This window comes from Triturus cristatus, chromosome 7, assembly GCF_964204655.1.
Source record: "Triturus cristatus chromosome 7, aTriCri1.1, whole genome shotgun sequence".
NCBI classification, from domain to species: Eukaryota; Metazoa; Chordata; class Amphibia; order Caudata; family Salamandridae; genus Triturus; species Triturus cristatus.
Window position 1 is genome coordinate 1,251,812,913 of NC_140590.1, and position 19,131 is coordinate 1,251,832,043.

Below are 19,131 nucleotides of genomic sequence, written 5' to 3' on the forward strand. Positions count from 1 at the left end.
AAGAAGTCCCGTGAGGGATGAAATGCGTTGGCAAGCAACTGTGTGGTGCTTTTTTAAGGATTAACTGCTTTTCAATTAAAGAAATTAACTCTAATCAAGTAACACGTCCATCTGTTTCATTTTCATCTGGGAAGCTATTTATTCAATACACTGTTCTAATGTTTCTAAAATATGATGTGCTAGAACATTTATACTAGAAGATACATGTTTTTGATGTGTATGGCTAATCTTGTCTGCCCTGGATTACTTTATTCTTGCTTAAATATGGTGAAAAAGGACATCAATATTAGAGTGCCCTGGCTTCTCTCGGGTGCAGGGTCATTCTATTTGCTTTGGATAAGTGGTGGTCTGTAACCACTTTTTAAGATGCATGTGGGTAACATCCTAGACCAGATGCACCGAGATATAATGTAGTTGTAATAGGCTCTCACAAGTAGTGATGTTTGGTGCTGGACGGTTAAAAGCTCTGACCCGTCTCTCTGTTTGGCTATATCCTTGATTGATATTACATGTAAGCTGATGGGCAGGTCTCTTCTTGACCTCCATGAAACATTGATAGCTGAAATGGGGCACTTTTTGGACATTCAATATGGTTTTAGAAGTGGTTTGGGCACAGTGGAGCAGTGCCTAAACCTCCACCTGGTAATAAGCAAATATACCATGGCAAAAAAAACAAATTTATATTTCGGGTTCATGGATACGACTTTGGCCTTTGACTGTGTGGTGAGAGGGAAATTATGGCAAAAGATGTTAGGAATGGGCATTGGTGCCCCCCCTGGTTCACTATTTAGCAAAGATGCACTGCAATGTGATGGGCTGAGTGAGATAGAGGGCAAATGGAGAACTGTCATCTCCGGTTAAAATGAACAGTGGCGTCCGACAGGGGTGTGTGTTAGCCCCTTTCCTCTTCTGTCTGTACATAAATGATCTGGAGAGTTTTCTGAATGAAGGGGTGATTTATGTACCAAGGGTCCAGCAGAGAAATCTCCATGCATTATTGTATGCGGATGACTGTGTATTAATAGCAAGAACAGGTGTGGGGCTGCAATCCTTTGTCAACAGATTTAATTAATTCATGAGTGAGCTGGGCCTAAAGAATAATACTGCCAAGTCACACGTCATGGTGGCGGGGAAAGTACATTATAAAAAATGACCTTTATTTATTAACAATGAAACATTATCTCAGGTCTCAATTTTCTCCTACCTAAGCATTTCTTTCGACCAAAAAGGCTCATGGACCCATTTTGTAGAAGTCAGCAGAAGGAGCTTAAAAAAAACGTTTGAAGCCCTATCCAGGTTTAGTAGGAAGCTTGGGTCTAAACCAATTAAGTCACTCCTTAACATTTATAATTCCCAGTGCTGTACGGGGCTGGGGTTTGGGGTTTCTGTAACCTATCAACGGTACAAACTATTGAAAATGTCTTCCTCAGAAAATTAATGTCTGCCCCTCCCCCCCCCCGCCTCCCCTCCATTATTTGTTATAAGGAATTGGGGCATATTCCTCTGCGGGGTCGAATACAAATTGCCCCAAACATGTTATGGCGTTCAATCTGGGCAAATGAAGAACCGGCCCTTAATTGAGCAATAATTCAGGACTGCTTAAAGTGTGACCATGTACATAAATCACTGTGGCTTGGCTATGTTAGGATCCAGTTGACCCTCGTAGGGAGGGAGGACTGTTTTACTAACCCGCATTTTATTACCTCCGTTTTGAAACCCCAATTAAAGAGAGAATTTTTAAATATCTAAATGGAGCCCAGACAATTTGTGGAGGCTAGTAAAAAGCATGTAGCAGATTATTTAGCTTTGGTCACCAATGAAGGAATTGAGCCATATCTTCTGCCTTTTTAGCCAGTCTAAAACTTTTTATCTTTTAAGATTTAGACTTGGCATTGCTCACTTTCTGGTGTCATTCCCCAGTAAAACGTATCACAATGCCCATTTGGATCACTGTCCCTGTGACTGTAACTCATGTCAGAACATGCTGCATTTTACTTTTTTTTGTCAGCTATAGGACAAACCAAGCAGGGTATTCATTTTACCACTTTTGAGGGTCTTGAATATCAGAAAATGCAGGCCCGGTCTATTCCAGCTTCGGCTACTTCAAACAGAATTAACTTTGGAATGAGATATAGATTTATCTCTGGCGCAATTTAAGGAGCCTAGTTGGAAAATGATTGCTTTCATTTTTAAGATTTTTTATCAAATTTGATTATTTTTTTTTTTTTAAAAGAAACCTTTATTTGACTTCAAAGAGTTACAGACATGGGCCTACAACCACTTGGGCCGGCCGCTAAGTAGTACAAGAAGAGTTAGTTCATCGTTATACAGACATGTCAATCAAAAGATCCCGTTATTCCGTCCGCACTCTAAGTGAAGGCAGCAGTTGTATCCGAATACCAATATAAAGACAGTTTCAGCTTTTAATTTAAAACTTATAAATATTTCACACGAACAAGGCAATGAGAATTATAAGTATCAGTACGTGTTCCCCAGGGTAGGAAAGTCCCCTTCATATAGTAATCACGAATGGTCTGCGACAGAGGAGAGGGGGGGGTGGGGGGGGGGGGGGGGGGGCCGGGAGCGGAGAAAAAGTCAAACTGTAACATACTCATCACAGAGCAAATTAGGAATGTTCAGCTAGGGGGACAAAGGAACATCCAATACTTCCACCAGAGGAGGGGCGTAGATGTCTCCGCGATAAGAATTCCACGGACCCCACACATTAGACCATTTCCTGGGCTTGCCTCTCGCCACATACACCGTCTTTTCTCTAAACATGCACCAGTCCATATTCTCCTTCCATACCGAGATCGTGGGTGACCTCTGAGAACCCCATAGCTGTGTGTTGTCGCGTTTAGCCACCATATTCCCCAAAGTCGCCCACTGCGTCTGTGCCACATCATAATCATTCGGCTCCCACACGTTCAGCAGACACCTTCTAGCTTCTGGTAACAGAGCAACGTGTGTGACCTCTTCCATTACCGCATGCACCCGACTCCAAAAGCGAGCCACCTCAGGACATTCCCATATGACGTGAAGGAAAGTACCCAGCAAACCACAGCCACGCTTACACAGACCATCCACGGAATGACCCATGCGCATCAGGCGGGGTCCAGTGACATACACTCTATGGAGTATCTTCAATTGTACGAGCCGATGGCGAGCCGGAATTGCCACCTCCCTCGGGGAGGCCACCGCCGATACCCAGTCCTCAACGTCTAATACCAAACCGTCAGCTACCCAGACCTCCCTCAGGTGGGTCAACAGATCCGCCCGGTAATTTATAAGCTTTTTATAAATCAGGGAGATTGTGTTGTCAGGCACGTAGCCATCTAGCACCCTGTCCTCCAATGGGGAATATTCCGGGATAGCAGTAGCATCAGGAAAAACCGAACACAACGCATGGCGGACCTGAGCATACCGGAAGTACTCCCTATCGTTCAGCTTATATTCCACTTTCAGCATGTCAAACGTTTTAAACTTCCCTTTCACCCAAAAATCACTCACCTTACATATGCCAATCAGATCCCATTTCTCAAATCCTTTTGTTTTCCACAAACAGCCCAGCCTTTCTGAAGCATACAGCGGGGTCGCTCGAGTCAGGCGGTCCTTCCAGCCCATCGCAGCATTCGCAGCATGCCACACACGTACTGCTATCTTTGTTGGGCCTGTCAACTGCACACCGGGAGACTTCGAATAAAGTGCCCTATTGTAATCCCCACCAGGCAATAACATTTTATCCATTGCAAACGCCGGGTTCAGGGCCGGTCCGTACATCCCGTGATTCACCGCCGCCAGTTGGGACGCCCAATAATATCGCTTGATATCGGGGAGTGCAATACCCCCATCATACCAAGGAAGTGTCAATTTTGTGAGAGCGATTCGCGATTGCCCGTCCCAGAACAGTTGCCTCTGCAAACTCTCCACCTCGCGGAAATAGCGGACCGGTATAACGTCAAGCGCGTTTTGTAGTGCATACAGGAATCGTGGCAGTGACATCATTTTAAACAACGCCGCACGTCCGAGCGGTGAAAGCGGAAGCCGTCGCCAACCCAAAACGTCGGCCTTTAGTCGCTGAAGTGGGGGGAACAAGTTCCGCTCATAACGGGCCACAGGGTCTAATGTTACGAAGACTCCCAGATATTTAAACCCCGATTGCGAAATCTGGATAGGGCAGCCACACGGGAGGAGAGGAGCATCACCCGAGAGAACGTAGACGCATGACTTAGTCCAGTTAATGACCAAGCCAGAGTTACGACCAAATGAGTTTAGAACATCAACTAATACAAGTAGAGACTGCCGGGGAGATGTGAGGTACAGGAGAATGTCATCTGCATAAAGAGAGATGCGGTCCTCAAAGTCAGGCGTCTATCGAATGCCCCGCAAGGAGGGCTCCCATCGGAGCCAGGCAGCCAGAGGCTCCAAGGCAAGTGCGAAGAGAAGAGGCGACAACGGACAACCCTGCCGCGTGCCTCTTCCCAACACAAAGGGTGTCGACACTCTGCCATTCACTACCACCTGAGCCAATGGTTCATCATACAACAACTTCACCCAACCGATAAACCCGGGGCCAAAACCAAATTTCGTGAGTGCCGCCCAAAGATACGGCCACTCGAGAGTGTCAAACGCCATTGTCGCATCCAGAGACGCCAAAATGGCCGGCTCACGTATGAGCGCCGCTCTGGCGAGCACTCCATGGAGACGCCTCAGGTTCAGAGCCGTGTTACGGTGAGGTATGAAACCAGACTGATCCGGATGGATTAAGTCGCCAACGACCCTAATCAGACGATTAGCTAAAACCTTAGCTAGAATTTTGGGCTCCGCATTCAACAGTGAGATAGGTCTATAAGAGATACATCGATCCCGCGACTTCCCCTCCTTGTGAATCACAACTATTGTGGCAAGACGCTGATCATAGGGGAGGGAGCCCACTTCTCGTGCTTCAAGGAACATTGCACGCAGATGAGGCGCCATCTTGTCCGGACGCAGTTTATACAGTTCGATGGGAAGGCCATTAGGACCCATGGGCTTGCCGGAAGCGACCGAGCGAATGGCCAAAGCAATCTCATCAGGCGACAACGTCGCGTCCATCAGTATCCTATCCTCCTCTGACAAAGACGGCAACGCAATATCTCTCAGCAGTAGATGAGAGTCATCCTCAGAGCGATCCGAGACTGGAGAATATACTTTGCGGAAATAATCCGCGAAACATGCAACAATTTCTACAGGGTCAGTCACGCGCGCCATCCGCTCTCTCGATAACCGGTACCAGTCGACTCGCTCTCTCTTTCTTGTCCAACCATGCAATCAACTTTCCAGCCTTATCCCCCACATCGTACAAGCGCCCTTGTTGCTCTCTACTCATCACCTTGGCGGCATCGGTGACCAACGCTCTATAGTCAAGCTGCTTGAGACTGAGAACGTGGAACTTATCATTCGTAACACCCAGCTCCCCTTCCAACTCAGCTATTTCATGCTCAAGGCGAACCACCTCCTCAATCTTGCTTTTCTTGGTGTGGGAAATTAGGGAAAGGGCTTGCCCACGGATCACCGTTTTGAAGGCTTCCCACAACGAGACAGCAGATGATACTGACCCCACATTTTCATTAAAATAGTGTTCGAGAGACTTAACCAGTTCCGCCCGGATTTTAGGATTACGCAGGTACCAAGGGTTAATCGGCACTACCCTCCCCTCAGCCCCGGGGGTGACCTCCATGTGCAACAGTAGTGGGGAGTGGTCAGAAATACCCCGGGCCAGATGTCTTACTTCCCTAACCATCACAGCTTGGGCCGCCGGCATAAGGACATAATCAAGTCTCGATAGACTTCCATGAGCCCCTGAGTGGAAAGTGTATTGCGCCTGTCCCGGGTGCAGTAACCTCCAGCAATCTATAAGTCCGAGGGTATCTATAAACCAACTCAGCCAGGTCTGCGCCCCAGGGAGATCCCTGGGAGGGTGACGATCGGCTCTACCGGATACGACAGAGTTAAAATCGCCCCCCATCACCAGAACCCCCCCCGGGAGTCCCAGGACCATGCGCCCTAAGTCAGCAAATGTTACCGTCTGCAATCCTGGTGGGACATACACAGAAACCAGCGAGACAGTTCTGCCCTCCCACCGTCCTACGAGTGCAGCATACCGCCCTCTGTCATCACGGATTATATCGTCCACCTCCAGCGGGAGAGAGGCTCTAACCAAGATGCCCACCCCCCTCGAGCCAGAAGTGAAACCGGAGTGAGCAGCGAGACGATATCCCCGCCTATTCATAGCATGGCAAGAATTCCCAATTAGATGCGTTTCCTGCAGAAAGACAATGTCTGGCGAGAGCCGTTTCAAAAGCTGCAGCACTACCCCACGTTTAATCCTGTCCCCCAAGCCATTCACATTCCATGAGAGAACTCTCAATCCCCTACCCCCCATCCCAGCCTCGTGCACAACCCCCTCCCCCCAGAGAACACGACCCCAACCACCAGTCATATGGCGTTACGTTGCCTTGTAAAACATTCAAACATTCCCCCACCCCCCCCTCCCCACCAACATTCCCGTTACAACTCCCCCCTCCCTGCACCCCTGCGTGAGCCCATGTAGCCCCCCCAACTTGCAGTGTGCCTGTCGCCCTACCATTGACTAATCTACGAAAAGAAACCCCAGAGGAGGAAAGAGCCTCACTAAGCACCCCACAACCCCCGGGGCATGTAAAAAAATGAACTGAATAGAAACAGCGAACCAAGGTATTGAAGTGTCCTCGCAATGTTCAGTCACCGGGCACCTCATGCCCCGTCAAGCCCCCGCCGTTCTCCACAGTCTGTTCCTCTCGACTGCGTCGCTGGGGCAAAGTATCAAGCCAATCTCCAACCACCTCCGGCCGATCGAAGAAATGTGACCGATCCTCAAACTCAACACGCAACCTGGCCGGAAAGAGCATCGTATATTTCAGCTCCATGTCCCTCAGGCACCGTTTAACACCCATGAATCCCTGTCTCTGCTTTTGGACCGATTGTGTGAAGTCCGGGTAGAAACTTATATTAGTGTTCTCAAACTTCGTCGGCCCACTCACCCTCGAGGCCTGCAGGATAGCGTCCCTGTCCCTGAAATTGAAAATTCTGGCAATAATAGGCCGTGGGGGAGCTCCCACTTTCGGCTTACCACCTGGAACTCTATGGGCCCGCTCGACCGCCAAAAATGTACTCAACCCTTTGGGTGCAAGATGGTTGATCACGAGGTCTTCCACGAAGAGGTCAGCCGCAGGAACCTCCGATTTCTCCGGCACCCCTATTATGCGCACATTATTCCGCCGAGCCCTACTTTCAAAGTCCTCCAGCCGACGGACAAATGAATCATTGGATGTCCGCTGATTACGGACCTCGGTTTGCAGGTCGAACACGTCTGTTGTCAGGCTCGACGTTTTCAGATCCAAGGATTTGACCTTTTCATTCGTTTTTGAAAGGTCCGCTCTGACTAGATTAACGTCGATCAAAACCGTGTCCAATTTATGGGCCAAGGTGTCGAATTGCTGACTAACCGCCGCTTTCATCTCGTCGATGGCACCCATGACATCCTGCAATGTTAATTCTATGGACGATCCCGGGTCCTCCTTGGGTCTCTCCGGTGACTTATGCAGTCCACTAGGGGATCCTTTTGACTGAGCATAGCGGTCCATGTGATTTGCTTGGGTATAGCCTCCCCGCCTAGTCGTCTTGGATTTTTGTTTATCTCCGTCCGATCTAGCTGCCATTGTCTGAGGGCCACCCAGGCTGTCGTCCACCAGCACGATTAGTGATCTCTGGACAGCCAATCTGAGGAGCCTCGGTGATCACGAAGTGTAGGCCAGGCTAGTGTCCAAGATCCAGTCAGGATTCCCAATCTTCCCACTATCGACGTGTCGTTAACAAGCCAGGGTCTCTCAGCCAGTTTCAGCGAGGAGACCCGAAACCGAAAGTGAAAGTGTGGGGTACACACCAGCCCAGGTCCTGCATGCCGTTGTTGTTCACTTTCCGCCTGGGCACCACGCCAATTCGAGTCCGGGGCAAGGCTAGGAGTAGGCCGCCAACTTGAAGCCACTGCTATCCCGGTTCCTGAAGTCCGATATCAATTTGGACAACGGGTATCACCTCCGCTTATGTTCGCCTATAGAAGCCCGGCGATAGAATCAGGATTTATTCAGGATAGACGTGAGAGGTTGCGGAGGCCCTCGGGAGCCCTGTGCCTACGCGGCCATCTTGGTTGCGCGCTAGGCTCCTCCTCCCAAATTAGATTTTTTAATCTGTCCAAACAGATCACTTGCAATCTTGGAGAACTTTAATTGTCAGTCAGTCAAAATATCTTTATTCGACTCAATTAAAGTCATACAAAGAGATTAAAAACATTTCATACAAAGAGTTAGGAACATTTCATGCGTGTTGAAATATGACAATAAAATAATTTACATTAAAACAAGTCTAGGCATACAAAAGTTAAAAAGGAATAACGATGGATCTAATGGGTATGTTTTTTCATCCTAACTGCAGCTACCAAGAAATTGGCTATACAAAAGGTAATATGTATGTTGGGCAATGATTGCAAGAAGAGTAGAGCCGGTCTCACTTGTGTGAAGCCCGCCTCCTTCAAAGCTGATACCAGATATTTTTTCCTTGGCTCTAAATAAAACCCACAAAACATAACAAAATGCATGGTGTCTTGGGGTGAGAAATGATCACAACTGCAGGGTGAGGCTATTTCCGGTTTTTTCCATGTTTTTAAAGTGCCTAAATAAAAATGTAACAAATTAAACGTGAACTTGGTTAAAAGAAACCTATGGAATGGAATTGTAACGAAACCAAGATACGGTGCTAAAGAAAATGAATTAACAAGTAAGTAATGGCCCCTTACTGATGGTTTCACTAATTCCCTTTCTTCACGAAGTGCTCTTGCCCTCCCCATAAAATGCTTTTTGACAAGATCGATGTCTTGGACCTTGATATCTTGAGGGGAAGTAAAGAGCTCTGGTCGTCCCAAATCTGAGAATACCTTCAACAGATAGGCCAGCCAGGGGATCTTTTTACAATGGTCTAGGGACAAGACGTCGGACATGATCTTATGGTTCAGTGGGAGGACATCATTAAGCCACGTCTTTAACCAAAAGATCAGGGGAGCCATATTCAACACATCAGTAAGGAAATCTAGGCCCACCTCCAAGTGTATTGAGTAAGTTGGTGTTGACTGCGGCACAGAGATGAGTGTCCGTATGAATCTGTTCTCCGCTCTCTGGATTGGTTCCACGTTTACATAGCCCCAAATTGGTGAACCATATAACGCAACGGCGACAGGTTGTAAATTTTTAACAACGCTTCCATGGGCCTGGCACCTAACCTGCCCGCAAAGCCCATGAGGGCAGACGATGATCTAATAACCGCCAACCTCTTCGCCCTCACTTGAGGACCCCAAGTTCCTCTCTGGTCAAAAAGTACCCCCAAGTAGAGAAAAGTGTAAACTCTAGAAACCATATCCCCTCTACACGTAAAGGTTATTGTTCTCCTCTTACTACTTTCTCGGCCTACCACCATGGTATGCGATTTACTAGCATTTATTTTTAAATCAAGCTGTTCCATGAATGTGCCAAAGGCATTTAAGAGGCGTTGAAGGCCGACACCCGTGCGCGCAATTAGCACGGCGTCGTCCGCGTACAGGAGCGCTGGGATCTTAACTGCTCCCGCACGCGGAACGTCGACCTCCTTCTCCTCCAAATGTGCACCCAGACCGTTAATATAAATTGTGAAAAGCAGAGGGGCCAATATGCAGCCCTGCCTTACCCCCCTCAGGGATTTGAAAAGGGACGTGCACCTACCCTCATTTGTGACTCGTACGGCCGAAAAAAGCTCCTGGTGTAGGGAAGCCATAAATCTTACCAATGCCTCGTCGATCCCCATTTTCAGCAAGGTCATCCATAACTTAGCCCTGTTCACCAAATCGAAGGCCGAGGAGAGGTCCATGAATGCTAGAAACAAGGACCCCTCCTTGGCCACTTGATATGAGCAGGTGTAGGTTGGAGCATTGTTCGATTGTGCCTTTCCTCTCTCTAAACCCATACTGGATCTCTGACAACCCTCCACAACTCTCGACATTATCCCTCAGCCTGGACAAAAGGACTCTGCCTAAGATCTTCACCGACGAGTCCAAAAGGGATATGGGCCTATAACACCCGGGGTCGTCCCGCTGGCCCTTTTTAAAGATGGGGACGATGGTGGAAATGTCCCAGGAAGATGGTGTAGGGTTGCTATTAACGGCGGTAAAGACATTGGCCAATACCTCTGCCCACAACTTTGGGGCATGTATGAAAAAATCGGGTGGCACCCCGTCGGGGCCCGGGGCCTTATGCTTAGTTGTGGCCAAGATAGCTTTCTCCACTTCTGTACTATAGAAATGAGTAAGAGTGGCGTCTAAAGTGGCCAACGACACATCCTGGCACTTTCAAAAGGCACTATGCACTTTAGGAAATGTCTGTTTCTAAGGCCGTATGTTTTGTCTGAAATTCTTTTGGCGCTGGATAAAGGCACTATGCACTTTTAAAAAACTGTTTACTTTCAGGGTTTCTGTGTCACGCCTAAAAAAATTAACAGAAATGTACATATTTAAATATAACTGAATGAGTATCGTCTAATTGTGTTTGATTAATGATAATTAATTTTAAGTGATTTAATCTGGACGGCCTTTGCGTGTCCTCATGAATTCTAAGTATGCTAAGTTGCTTTTTTCGAAATCCATGTTTTAAATGTACACATTGCATCTTGTTTTTATCTGTGACTTTTATGGTTTGCCAAAAACCGGATAAAGTTTTATTGATGATGATGAAACACAAGGAAATGCATCCCTGTCCTCCTGAGCACCCCAGGATACAAGAAGTAATCCCGCAACATATTCCAGTTCAGGAAAATTCCTTTTATAGTGGGATCACCAAATTGTATTTAAAAAGCCTCAAAAAAAGGTGCCATGAAGTTCGGGTCAGTCACAGTGCAATTAATTATATCACTTTTCTGCTTTCATACTTTCATTCTTGTACAAATTGTAAAAATGCGGCTACCGCTGAGGAAAGAGGGTTCTTACAGCAACAACAAAAAATACATCTGATGACATTTCATTTCACATAGAAAATGATTTACTGCGACTGCAACTACATTACTGGGGCCTTCAGCGCTGCCTTGAGGACATGTGCAGTAGGAAGACGTCAAAGTTACCCTCAGCATACCTTTAAGGACGTGCAGAGACACATTTGTTGGTTTCATCTGCTGCTTTTCCTGCCATGCTCTCTCCAGCACGGCTAACTCAGTTATGCTGTGGAGCATGCATGTTTTGCAGACTAGACCCACAGTTGGGTCTCACCATTAAAAATAGGGGCATGGGTCATATCAGCAATTCAGCTCCAGGTATTTCTGGATAGTTGGAAAGCATGTGACTGAAGTTAAATCACTCTGTGGTACCAGGATCTTGCTTCAACGCCACACACTATAACCAAGATTCTATGATGACATCAGTCTGATCTAGCTCAGTGGCCTAAATATGACATCATTCCAGTGCACAGACATGAGCCCACCCTGTACTGAGACACCTGCACTGTCAAAATGCAAGTTATTATAAATATAGCATACTGCAACACTAAAAAGAAAATTAACCTTTAATCTCAAAGTGAAACACAAGAGAAAATGGTTAGAAAAAAATTAAGAAAATAAAATAAACGAAAAGCACATTTATATTGAAAAGTACCCACGGATTTTAAAGGTGGGGTTAGGACCTAAAAAGAAGCTTTACATACGGAAAAAACACTAAAGTTGCACAAAGAGCTATTTAAATGGAGGCCTGTTAAATTCAAGTAGTCATACCAGTGAACACATGGGTTTCTGAGCAAAGACCCTTGGAACACCTGGTCTCTTCAACTAAGGATATAGGCTTATTTTGGTAAAATATCCTTTTTTCCTTTTAAATTGTCATACCAAATAAATCTAGCCACTTTTTAATGGAATGAACCACACGTTATTATGTCTAGCAACGATTAGCAGAGCAAGCTTACCAATAACAAGTGGAGACATTTTTGGGCCACATTAAGTTCTGAAGTAGAGATCGGACATGTAAATAGGCCCAACCTCCCTTGGGCTAAGCATTCTTAATGGAAGCATGTTAATGATAAAGAGTACATTTTTCGCTCATCAGCTCAGTCTGTTTCAGTTTACCATAAGCTACCATCGCCATTATCACACTTACCTTTTGGAAGAAAGAATCATCGTCAAGATTTGGGGAGCATTTCTTATCACCGGAGCCTTTCTGTTCCAAGAGACTCCTTTTCTCCTTGTTATCATCATCAGAGTCATCGTCTACCTGAAAAACCGAGACATGCAATCAATCGGGATGCAGAGACAAGAATAAGTAAATGTGTGCCAGGGTTCCAAAACTGGATAAGTGGGCGTTCTGCCTGTCTGGACTGGGGCGCAATGAGTTAACTGTGAGATTGTCCCTGTCTTAAAATAGTATGGAACTGCAGGTCCAGTGTGTTCTCAGTCCAGCAACAGCAAAGCATGCTGCAATGTTGGCCTTAGGTGAAGTGGCATAGTTGTGTGAGGACCCAGTGTTGCAATAGAAGGGATTCTTCCGAATGAATACAAAGGGAATTTAACAGCGGTATGCTGAGCCCAGGGTTGTATCAGGTAAACAGTGGTTAGGATTGGGATGCATTAATGAGTGAGCCCCTGTGCTAATTTAGTGAGGAGCTGCATGTCTGGGTGTTGAAAATCAACAGAGCAGTCCCTGCAGCATTATTACATGTAAAGAAGGGATGGAATTCATAATATATATATATAAACCATTCATCTGGAAAGTACATAAACCCAGATCTCATTGTGAATCCTTCAGATATTGTTGAATAGATGAAGTCCACATCGGATCACTTGACAAACTCACATGACCATGCAGTTGCCAATCAGTAACTCAGTGGTTTGTGAATAGATTGGAAGGTGGCTGAAACTTCAAGGCTGGTGGCCCCAATTACAGCTTACTGTTGCACTCAGGATCTGGTACAGTATGCCCATTGACTCCAGAACCCCTCTGTGCCTTTTTGACCCCAGGAAGAAACGGAAACCTTCCCACCATCTCTTCAAGGAGCATAACCACCAACACACCAAACTTACAGATGGCCTGCCTAGCTGTAAACCACTATTCATATTGTGGGATGGCGCTCTAGTTCAGAGCTCCAGCGATTTCCTGATAGTAAATTGCTACCTCACCACATATACACTTACTCCTACATACACTCACTCAGTCGGCAACATAAAACTATTTCAAAAGGAGAAAAAAGCAAACAAGGTACGATGAGGTTGAAGCAGGAGATGGCAGTATGGTATCAAAGGGAATGCGGGCATAAAGAAAAGATGATGTGTTTGACGAACAGGAATGGAAATATTGAGGAAATACCACAGGGACAGGACACAAACAAAAAAACAGGACTAAAAAAACTGATTGAGAAGAAGGTCCAAAGAAAGCAGACTAAGGACAGAGGAAGGGAGTAAAAGCCTAAAAGATTGTAAAGGATTTAAACAGAGGACTCATAAAAGAGTAAGTACCAAAGAAGAGGATAAGTTTACGTATGGAGAAAGCAAGGAAAAAAAAGACGAAGACCTTCTTCTATTAATAGGGTTAAAAAACCAATTCAATCCAGACCTGGAAGTTACATTCACTTATTGTTACAGAATCAGAATAACAATTTCCTTCCCACCGCAATGCAACGCACCTTGTCAAACACCAGCCTTCTAGAGTATACTATTTCCAGTCCCCTCTATTGAGACAGAAATGCACCATGCATAGTGAATGGGCATATACACCTGCCAGAGTGCCAGTCTGCATGAGCAGCCTGACCTTTTGTTTGGACCTGGCATCACACTAATATAGCCTGTCTGCAGAGGCCTAGGCATCCCTGGTAAGGCTTTGACCTGTTTCGTAACACAGGGGGCTCATCAAACATGGCCTCAAAGGAGGTATAGGATTGCTGTCGATGCATAGGGTGAATCATAGCAGCAGTGCACCAAGCTACGCGAATCTTAAATAGGGCCAGACCCTTTTTAGGCCTCACCTGAGCCAGCGCGCATGCGCTGTTCTGCGAGACTTCTAGTAAGGACTTTCAACTCGGATCACACGCTATTGGCCTTTGCGTGCGTCTTTCTAAGAAAGACCACGCAATTGGCCAAAGGCGGTTGCATGTCCCGCCTTCTCTCTCCGCTTACCTAGGGAGCAAGCAGCGGCCCGCACTGAGCCTGCTGCATTCCTTAAAATCTGCGCAGTGCGCGTGCGCGCACCACTTGTATTCCCAGAGACTGTCTCCGCCCTCCGACCACATCTCTCAGGGGGCAGCATCCTGTAAAACTGTATATTGACGTTTAGTGTCATCAAGGCAGAGTGATCCTACCCGGGCTTCGGGCCCCCGGCCGCCTTACTCTGTATATCACGTTTTCGCAAGGTTGATCGGGCTCTCTACCCATGCCCTCCCCTCTGTTCTTGAACCATTCATAGATTATGCTCACTTTGGGGTGGGGGTGTCCACCATTCCTAGCTGTCCCCTCTGCAATCTTTGAGCCGCCCGTTCTGACTATTTGACGCCGTTATTCATAGGCTCATGGTCCCGCAGCAGCAGTGCGACATGACAGACTCAAGCCAGACGCTGCCTGTTGTAGCCTTAGTGGGGGTTGGGGAGGCTGCTCAGTGAGGAATCGTACCCCCCCTCCTTCCCATGTCTTTTCCATGAGGCAAGATATTCCTGAACGCTGTACACAGCCCGAGTAAATTCTGACTCCTACATTTAATGGTACTCAATACGCTGACTTCGGAAGGATGGAATGCTGATTAGGCCATTCCAGGATTCGAGCTCTTGAAGTATAGGTCACAGTAGAGATTGCCACGTTGCAAGTCGGTGAAACATGGGTTAACCTAATACTAGTACCAAAGGCGCAACTAGAGCCAAATTTCGGGGGGGGCTGAGCAAAAATTTCGGGGGGGGCTGAACTTTAAGCAATAGGCAGAGTTGAGCTGCAGGGGCTCTTAGAAGGGGTGAAACACCAGCGAGGCCTCATTAACATGCAAATGGTCTTTTAAAGACCTGTGAAGTGCTCGGGTGCGGCTGCTTTTTTGCCCGGGAAGGTGTCTCAGCCCGGGCTGCCACACACGACGGGGGGGGGGCTGAAGCCCTTTGAGTCCAATGGGTGTTGCGCGCCTGACTAGTACTACCCCCCTCCTCCCGCCTACTACATGTGATTCACACTGTGGGGAGGGTGTGTGAGAGTGCAACGTTTCTATCTTCTGTGCCACACGTGACGTTCCCCATTCGAGAGGAGTTGAGGGGCGAGGGAATGTTCAGTGGCTCTTCCATGCATGGCTACACCAAAGTCACCCGGCGCCTCCTGGTGGGCTCAGGTTTCCAGACCTGCCGTAGTGCAGTTGGTTGTGGTTCCGCATCACAGGATTTTGCGGAGGCAAGCGACGTCTGTTAGCGAGGCTCCGTTCTCGCGTGCTGTCGATGGGCCCCCCTCCGCATTCAGGAGAGAACAGCGCGAGTTCGGCAGACGCACAAGGCTGGGCCTTCTCGGCCACCTTAATTAGAGCCATTAATTATTTTATTTAATTGTGTGTCCCTGTTTATTTTTCTGTGACCACGGCATGCGAGCCACCGTCCACGGCCAGTCCATTTAAATCGAAGTCGGACTCCGAGATCGCTTACTGAAACGTGCAGTATTAAACAAGATTTATTCATCCGGCCAGACCCCACCCCTTCACAACACGCAGTGGGCGACAACAGTTGCCAACTAAATGAGCAAGCATTAGCAAAGCCAATCGTTCTGGCTTTTGAGTAGCGCTAGTAAGATGCAAATGAAAGGTTTCCCAAAGTCCCCAGCATTTCAAGGTTTCCGGCACAAATACAGAATGGGAAGTGCTTGGAATTTACGCCCCTCGTGAAAAGGTATAGTGCTTGATTTGCACCTTGCAGACACAGTACAGGGAGCAGTGACGAGCTTCCCTCACACAGAACAGGCTGCACTGTGATTTGAATGCCTCGCCTTTTTATCTGACTTCATCAGTGTTAAGCTTTAACCAGCCATACCAGCAAAGACGACGCGGCAGTAAAGTGTATGCCAGAGTACAGTTCTGCAAGCAACAGCGCAAGCTTCCCTCTCACAGAACAGACAGTGCAGTCCTGGGCGGCTCTTGTAGGAGCAAGCGAGCTGCTGCCAGGTGCAGGCAGCGCGGAGGTCAGCTCGCGCCATGCTCGGGCCAGGCAGCATCTATACCATCGACCTCACTACACGAGAAGGACAGATCCCTACTCTTACATAAAAGAGATAGAAATCTAAACTAAGAACAAGCATTGGCATAGCCAAAAGGTCTCACCTTTGGGACCTGATAAGTGTTTAGAGATGCAACAGTTGATGTTTTTGCACCAAGGATATTGTACTGCATAACTAAATACTTATAAGGTTCCAAAGGCGAGACCTATTGTCTATGCCAATGCTTGTTCACTGTGTCAGCAGACAGTGCTGGCTACTGAATTGAAAACTTTGCTATTATGTGAACCCCATATACTTGGGATGACATTACAAGTGCAAGTTAAGTGTGTGTGTGTGTGTGTGTGTGTGTGTGTGTGTGTATGTACAGTGAGTGTACAATATATGTAAGGTAGTATGTTGTGAGTCACAGCACTACGATCAGTGCGATGTATTTTGCATGGCTGCTGGTTTAGCCTGGTTGAAAGTAGAAGAAGCTTCCCCAGAAAGTGGAAGTATATATCTGGAATACTTGTGACTGGATGGTGGAAATCCAGATAAGAAATAAGGGAGGACAGAGAGAGGGCTGCCTTTAGAAATTCAATATTTACTTTATTAGCAAAGGGCTGCCGATTCGTTCTGCACAAACACTGCTATTTAGCGCACATAAGAGGAGAGAGACAGCACTGCAGTTTTTGTAACTCAAGGTGAGGAATGTTCTAGGCAGGGAAGCCTTTTTGTCAGCTTGTAATTATTGATTCAGAAATGTTGATGACAACCAGTTGCAGAGAGCGGACACGTCAGTGCTCCCTTGATTTTGGATACTCCTGCTTGAAGCCATCATCATTGCTCTCTAGTGTGAGAGACATCAACTTGTACAAAGGCTGTGTATGAGGAGCAGCCAGTGAATTAATTACAGTTAAAAGAGAACAAACCCAGCCCAGCTCTGAGACTGTAGACAACTGATGCACATGCCGTGTATGGTAGTTGTGTATGAAAGTGAGAACCACACCACCCCACTTTGTTCCAGCTCCTGATTCTTATTTACTAAATAAGAAAAAGCTTTGGCAAGTCTTCAAAGGATTGTTGTGTGTACCCAGGGCTAGTATCTGTATGTCACTAAACTCCTAGATTTGAGGGGACATCACCTTAAGTAGGCAACTCGCCGTCAGGGAGGAGAAGCGCAGCGTGCTCCTGGCGAGTGGAACTCACAAATGCGGCTTGAAGCAAAACCAGTACTGGTAAGATGTGACAGTTCCTCATACTTATTCTGCAGTGCCTTCCATGATCAACGCAGCCAGTTGTTTGGCAGATCATCTTAATGTTGCCAGGCATTCTCGTTGATTGCCACAAGGGGCTGGAGCTGCCACTGCCAGCAACGGTACCCACCTGTGGGGAGCTGCAGGATTAGCCAACACCTGCCTGCCACTGGCCGAGATGCAGTGACATCTCATGAGCTAGCTAAACGTGCTGTTCAATATAAGTGGTCTCAAGAGGAGTGTAACCCCTATCAGTGCTATGCCAGTGCTGAGACAGAAGGGAGCGAGGTTGCTGTCTGCACCGAACTGCAAGACTGTGCCTAATATGCACAAAGGAAATCTTGGCTGGGACAATGTGACATTTTCTAGAATTAACATGTTGGTTCTACAGGCTATTTAACTAGTCAATGAGCTAACACTTGGGGCAATTGCTAGAGATATGAAAATGTGACAAACATGTCTGTTCACATATCTTTCTGGGGAACTTCCCAGGAAGGGAGGAAGAGGGCATCAACATTCCCCTTGAAAGCCTAGAAATATTGCAACCCTGTAACTAAAACCACCTTTGGAATGTGTAGTATTTCACTGTGTTGAAAATGAGAGGACCTGATTTTACCTAAAAGAGAAGCGCTGGACTTCGATTATTATGTCTGCTGGTTGACTGCTGAGTTCCGAGCTCTTGCCCCCCCACATCACACACCTCAATAAAAGGCCGTTGACAGCACGCCCTCACTAGCATGACAGTACAGTGCAATAAGGGTGTAACTGGCCAAGTTTGCAGAGTCACAATAGGACATCTGCGGCAAATTACCTACACCACCACAGTTAGGACCCAACAGCCCCAGTCTGCATGGTGGCCTCCCCAACAGAGTTTGATAGTCTATAGCCCACAGTTTTACAAGGCGTAGAGTCAAACCCATACAAGTTTAAATGTATGTCCATAGGCAAGGCCCCACCCACTCCACCGGCATCCACTATGCTCACACTCCTTTTGAAAGGCAGACTCTACATCATTATAAACTCAACAATAATAATACCTGTTGTTTCACCTTTTATCACTACTAGACTCTAAATTTCAAATCGACTACTGTGTGTGTTTTGGCAGTTATTTTCTTAACAGGCCGAGGCTGCAGACAGCGAACCACTAGGTAGGAAATTAAAATAATCCTTGAAACACCAGTGCCTTTCACTTGCTACAAAATTCATCCCTTCCCTTGAGAGGCACACCACAAGTGAATCTTCTTCTGCCTCTATGGAATGAGGGGAAAGGTTTGAATTTTCATTAAGAAACCTTATATCTTAAATCCTTTGGGTAAACTTGGGTAAGCATGAGAACTGGGTACTGTTGTTACTCCATGCTAGCACAAGTGAAAAACAATAAATGTTCTATCTCAACCGTTGCAGAAAATTAGATGGATTCTTACAACATCAAATTACTACCATGCTAAGGGAGGTTCCTTTACATCATATGGATGTAGTCAATCCTCTATAACAGTGATGTTCTAAAGGAAACATTCTCCTTGACCAACCTGGCCACAGCTTCCATACTGATATGGTGCTCTAGACCACTGAGGAGGGGGGCTCTCACTCTTGGCTCTGA

General features: G+C 46.8%; 1 protein-coding gene across 1 annotated transcript in view; it reads right to left on the reverse strand.

Annotated features, from left to right (window-relative positions):
* Positions 1–19,131, reverse strand: part of LOC146811733 (syntaxin-4-like) — a 390,796-nt gene that overhangs the window by 189,325 nt on the left and 182,340 nt on the right. Inside the window, exon 2 of the mRNA XM_085618728.1 lies at positions 12,236–12,349. Coding sequence (XP_085474854.1) covers positions 12,236–12,349 — 114 coding nt within the window. The remainder of the gene's footprint in view (positions 1–12,235; positions 12,350–19,131) is intronic.